General features: G+C 39.1%; 1 protein-coding gene across 1 annotated transcript in view; it reads left to right on the plus strand.

Moving 5' to 3' along the window:
- Positions 1-3,283: 3,283 nt before the first annotated feature.
- LOC104410837 (calcium uptake protein 2, mitochondrial-like) overlaps positions 3,284-6,564 on the plus strand; it is a gene marked incomplete at both ends in the record, with an annotated part of 39,211 nt that continues 35,930 nt past the window's right edge. The window contains one exon of the mRNA XM_010021137.1: positions 3,284-3,485. Within this exon, the coding sequence (XP_010019439.1) occupies positions 3,284-3,485 (202 nt within the window). The remainder of the gene's footprint in view (positions 3,486-6,564) is intronic.

Consider the following 6,564-nt stretch of genomic DNA (forward strand, 5'->3'; position numbering starts at 1 on the left):
TATATATATATATATGTATCAGACACTGAGCTTCTCATACAGTGACAGGACATTGGGCATTTTGCAAAAGCTTTGAAAACAAAGTAGGAGATGGCACAGCTGATGCATTTCATCCTGTAAGGTTTATCTTATTTGTGCTAGTATTTGAAGCTGACTTTTATAAGAAGTGGCCCATGTTCCCATGGCTGTTTTGCGAATCAGGGATGCTAATTTCATGAAAAGAAAGGTGCTCGATGAGTCACACGTTATTGTAATTCTGGTGGCAATACATTCTTTTCCAAACACAGGGCAATCTTAAGAGTTAATATGTGAACTTGTACCTATGTATTTCAATTAAAATTGTGGATTGCTGGAAGTCAGTGCTTTGGTATCAGTAACAAGTTTAACTTTTAAGAGAATTCAGACAAATACTGCAAGACTTAAGAAACTTGAAAATCCAGTTGGTTTGAAGACATTGTAGGATTAGCTCTTTACTTCTTGTCTAAACTTTTTTATTTTGTATTTGTGCAGAAAGATTGTTTTTCATTCCATAATTTTAATTAAGGGACAACTGCGAAGAAATTTTCTACTTCTTTTGAATTTGCCATAGGGCAAAAATTGCTCCTGTTATTATGAGAAAGAGATGATTTTAATAAGAATGCTGCCTGCTAATACCCAGCAACTATGAACTATTCATATGATATCGCAACATTTGTTGAATCTTGTTAACTAAGCAATTACAGAATCACTTGGCCCCCAAAGTTTTAAAAAGAATAAAGCTAAAGATCTCATTACATTACATTTATTTTTAAACAGTGTTTTCCGGAACATAAGGATCTGAGTCACAGAACAGCAGCAGGGCAGCTTGTGTGTAGGCCATGATGAAGCTCCGTACTGTGTAAGAAGCATAAGGCAGTGCTATTGATACAAAGTGGTCATATCTAAAACAAAGCAAACCTTGGCTTCAGATACTTATAAGTGGCCCTCATTCTCCTCGCATATCAGAATATGACTGTTTTAGTAAGTGCCTAGTGCTAGCACAAAGGTGCAAGGTGTAGGATTAAATGGCAGCTGTTGCAGCCTTCTATTTAGAACTATAATTAAGTATAAGTTATTATGGTAATAATTGTATCCAGGCTATGGCTGTAGGTTTGCCAGTTGTACCCTTTTTCTTGAGATCCCCCAACTGTACAAACATATGATCCCTATATCCAGTTAGGGACCACAGTGGGTAGAAAAAAAGGAAACCTAATGACACAAAGTTGAAATGCTTCATCCTCTTCTCTGATGTCTCATTGCCCCCTGACCTGTTTTTTTATGTGTTCTTCGACAGACTGGTTATGGGCCATAGCTAGTGGTCCATTCTCCTGTTTCGAGAGTCCTTCACCTTGAAGAAGTTGGTTGTTACTCTTAGACTACACTGGGTGCCATTATTGGAGCTGCCTGTATCAGTATCTGAGTCCTCCATCTCTTTACCTCATAAGCCTGACACTAAACCTAATGGTTTCTATTTTAACTTCAGAGCCCTGTCTGAGAGCTAGAAGCTATCATCCCAAACCAGCTTATATGTTCATCGTTATCAGCTAGCTCCCCCACTGTCTTTGCCACTTCATACCAAAGTCCTGTCATGTTGTTGGCTGAATGTATGAAAGGTAGCTGCTAGCGCTTGATTCTGCAATTGTTCAAACTCAGCAGAGGAGACAGAGTTAGCAGTCCTCATCCTGGAGGAACAGCAACTTAAAACTCAAGTGTCAGATATCTGATCGCAGCTTTTAAGTGGTTTAGAATCTCATTCCCTTCTCGCTTGCCCACTCCCTGGATGTGTTTGTACAAACACACAAGCACCCCATTACCCGCTATGATATTTGCAAGTATGTGTGTACATTCCCAATTTTCCTAGCAACCTCCCATGCCTGTTACCTTGCATGTCGCTATACCAATGCTGACTGCAGTAAAACCAAGCAAGGTGTTCCCACTGGTCTCCCCCCTCCTTCATCCACATACTGTCTGCCTGTCTGTCTCCGACCATTCACGCCATGAACACACTCAGCACAGCAGCCCCTGTGTTTTAGCATCTCGTGGTGAGACCCTTGCTGCACCTGCAGCTGGTCTGAGTGTAACCAGGAGCCTGTCTCAGAAGTGTCCCAATGCGCAAACTGCATCATACACCAGCACTATACTGGGCTGCTCTAATGCCAAACACTCCATAGGAATGATCCAGAAACTGAAAACTGCATAAACAAATAGTGATTTTTTACTGGAAGATGTGATGCAGCACCTCAGTAGGCCATGCCCTAGGCTGTACCTGCTCATCTGCATCACACACTGAGCAATGCCGCAGGCACTGAGCTAGCTGCAGATCTATCTTGGTGTTTACCGACTTGTTTCAAGTATGTTCAAGTTGGGGTCTTGGATTTTCTTGCTTTTTCTTCCCTTTCTCACATCTTTGAACAGTCCTAAAATTGAGTGATGCTGCTGGTGGTAAAATTGTTCCATGTTCAAATACGCACAGAGTTTTCTGAATTTTAAAGTGTCTTGTTTTCCTGTTTTCACTTACTGTCTCTGAAATCCTAAGAAAACATCTGTTTCACTGTGTCTGTGTCCTCTCTTGCTGCCAGTAACCGTTACTACTCATCAGAATGTTGTCAACTTGTATTATTTTGATCATGATTCTCAGTATGTAAAGGGGGAATGGGAGTTGGAAGGTTTTTGTTTGCTTGACAAGTTGACTCTTTGGGTTTGATGATGCAATCTCTGACTCTTTTGTCAGTGTTTTCATTGCTTTTCCTGGTTTTTTTTTAACTTCTCTGGAAGACAGGCCCATACTTAAATTAGAACATCATTATTCTCCCATCTTAGGAGTTGTTCCACAGCTTGCTAACTGACTTCAGGAGTTACAGCTGCAGACCACATTTCAACCTTTGCCGAGCTGGTCACTAATCTGGCAAAATACTGTTTGCTGTTTGGTCAGTTTAGTTTTTTGTTGAGTTAGCAAACTGAATTTGGCTTTAATTGAATTTAGCAGGACTCCAGCAAGTAGAAGAGCTGGCAAAGGAGGAGGTGCAGGACAGTACGGCCAAGAGCAGGGAGGGGATTAGGAAGTAAGGGCAGCCTTTGGTGACGGCAAGCCTTTAATTTAGCTCAGCTGTGTTAAGGCATGCTCTGAGTGCAGCCAAAAAATACTTTGAATGTCATTCATGAAATTGTGCCATAAAAGCTTTAATTCTTGTTAGTCGCTTGTTGTGGCTACCCACAAAATACTGAAGTTAATCAAGATCAGGTATAGGATTCTTTCTAATTACAGAGTTGGTCTACAAATGCAGCCATCTTTCTGCATGGATGTTTTTTTCTGTTTCAGAAGGAAGATGCCATTAATGCGGAAACGGATGAAAGACTGTCTCTTCGGAAGCATCGCTTCATGCGTTTTGCATCATTGGAATATGAAGGAGAGTATTACATGACACCAAGAGATTTCTTGTTGTCAGTAATGTTTGACCAAGTTGAACGTAAGTTGTTTTCTCATCATTGTGTTTGTGAAGAAAATTTGCAGGTCCCCTTCAAGATGTAGTTTGCCAATCACTGGGATAAGATCCTTTATTTGACATAAATCAATAGAAGCCAGTTTATAAATGTTGTGCGTATGGATTCTTACAGGCATCACCACCCTTTACACCAGTGAATTGAGACTGATGATTTAGAAATCTGGTGACTTGATGAATGAAATTACAGCTCTGCATAATTTGCATGTCTGATCAGTATGTAGTTCCTCAATTACTTACATGCCACAGAATATAGTAGGAGTGTAATATAATAGTGTTCATACCATTCCTGGCCCCATTATCTGTCTATCCACTTCACCAGTGAATACTCTGTGACCTTATTTCTTAGAAGAGGCAGTGATGGCAGTGACATGAATGAGTGTAATGAAGCATTGAGCTCAGCTCTAGGTTTCTGGTTTCAATTCTCCTCTGATTTATACAGAACCTAGTTATGAACAAATCAAAATTGTAGGCATGTTCTTAAAAAAGTACTTTTAAAAGCGTGCTTTCTGAGGAGAAGACAAGACCAGCACACACAAATACAAAGTGCCATAGGTTGTTGTCCCACTTTCCTCCAAAAATTTGGCTTTTACAGGTTTCCAAAGAATTTTTTGCTTTAGAAAAGTTAAATTCTCTGAGTTTCTAAGAGGGTTTTCATTCAGGGGACAAATACTCTCTTAGTATCTCTGCTGCAGGAAAGGGGGAAATCCCAACTTTAATCATTGCATGCTGCAGTCTGCACATACTGACCAGGGGAGCACATTGTCTAGCAAAAGCCAGTCATAGCCTGGGATGCTCTGCCCAGCTAGCAGCGAATGCCCAAGTGACATGGGGGTGCTGAACAGGAAATACAGAAGGGAATTCAAGGTACTGTGGAAAGTCTAATGAGACAGGGAGGAGGAAGGAGACAGAATGCACTTTGATGCAAGCCTCTGGGAAACCTGGGGCAGAATAGAGTTCACTGAGCTGCAAGTGGTCAAAGAGCAGGACACAAGAAAATAAAAGTTTTTTGTGTCTGCCAAAAATCTGTAGGTGATAAGGATATGTGGCTTCACTGCTGACATACAACTTCTAACATTATACAAAGCTGAATGTAAATCCCTAGGAGGACTTTGCGACCTTGAGAGTCATGGAGACTCTCAAAATAACTTTTTTTTTTAATATATGGCTAACAAAAAGAGTTCTTTCTCCTTCAAAACTTAGGTCATTAACTTAAAAACCTAGAAGGGATTTTCTTTTAGGTTTTCCAGTCTGAAACAGTGAAAGACAATGAATACTGAAATTCTCAGTTTTGAAGGTGTGGGTTTCAGGCAGTTGTCTGTGAAAGCAAGGTTAGAGAAATAAGTGTTTTTCAATCTTAGCAGTTCATACATATTAATTGGTTACTCCAACTATAATAGTACACATGCAGATTTTTAATGAAGTGGTATGCGGGTAAGGTTTACTTATAATGGAGCCAAGTTAATTTCAGTTACTTTGCTAACATGAGTAGGAAAGAGCATTAAATAGAAAAGAAAAAATAATGACAAGAAAAAACACATGAACAAAAAGAATCTTTGCACTAAAGCATATTTAGCATTCCAAATTGAGGTCAGGCTTATAACAATAGTACCACAGACAATTCATAGAAAAATATTAATGCTTTAATCCCATGCTCCTAAACATTTGCTTAACCATCCTTGGTGCTGATTCTTCAGCCAGTAGCATAAACCCAACAGTAAACAATTCTCTTCAAGTCACATTTCTAGGGATTTTAGGTTTTCTTGTAACTGCAGACGTAGCATTTGTTAGCACAGAAATATGATGGTTTAGGTGTTTTAAAAGCAGTGGTTTGAACATTTTGTTTAGAAGAGTTTCATACAAGGAAAATGAACAGACTTATCTCAAGTGTCTGTCTGGGTATATTTAAAGTAGATCAAGGTGGTGAATTTCATAGCAAAGCGCCTATTTAGGGAAACTTTCTGCTTGTATTGTAAAATTAATTCCCTTTCACCCTGAACAGTGGTTTTGGAAAGGTAAACAGGCATGCTGTCACTAATACTAGAAAGCCCTTTGCTTACTGGCATACTGAGATGCAATTTTAACATGTGATGCTGCATACAGATGGTGAGTCTTGTAATGCTAAAGTTAAATCTGCAATGATTTGGTTATTTGCTACCTATTTATAATTAATCACTAACTTAAAAAAAAAAAAAAAAAACAACAACTAAACAACAAAAGTCTTGGAAAAAATTGAAGGACCCTGGCAGTAACCATTCATCTCCATAACTATTTGCTTGGAGTTTGCTGGTGGTTGCTGTATATGACAATACGAAATGCTTAGGACTGTTCTGAAGTTTTGTTTCTGCTGTCTTTTTTATGGATAATAGGCAGGGACATATGACCAGCCTCAGGAGCAATTTAGCTGTGTACACCAGGAAGTATTGCTGAGGTTGATCACAACATTCTGCTCCTTTGTTCTTGTTCAGAGATAAACACTCCCAAAAGGGAAAAAGGCAAGTGAAAAGAGGAGACAAGAAGAAGTTACAGGGTGGAAATAGGGGCCTTTTCCAGCCTCCTTGGGGTTTTTTTGCTCACTGGTGATTGTCACTGGAGAATTACTTTGAAATCTCCTGTTAGTTCTTAAGCATAATTAAATTTAGAGGAAAGTAAATGTGGTGTTGTGTAAACCAGATGAGTTGTTGTTGCTAGATCAAAAATGCTGATGTTAGAAAATACCAAAATATTTTAGCTATGTCCAGATTGTCGAGTGAATTCCTGTACACACTTGGGTGGAATTTATTACAGAAGCAAAAATCTTAGGCATGCCCTTTGACAAGGTTGCAAAACATGTAATAAATTATGTTTTATTATAGAACACTTTCCAGATAAGAAAACAGATGAACTGTAGTGCAAATACATCAACTGTCATCCAACCCAAGTGATCTTAAACCCTTCTTGGTAGACCTTAGTTCACTAGTTCTGCTCATTTATTTCCTGGTGCATGGGTTTCTCTATTACTCCTTTCGTTTAAGGTAGGCCAAAAATTGTGAAATCTTGGCATTCC

The sequence above is a fragment of the Nestor notabilis genome, unplaced genomic scaffold (genome assembly GCF_000696875.1).
Source record: "Nestor notabilis isolate BGI_N333 unplaced genomic scaffold, ASM69687v1 scaffold11980, whole genome shotgun sequence".
Taxonomy (NCBI): domain Eukaryota; kingdom Metazoa; phylum Chordata; class Aves; order Psittaciformes; family Psittacidae; genus Nestor; species Nestor notabilis.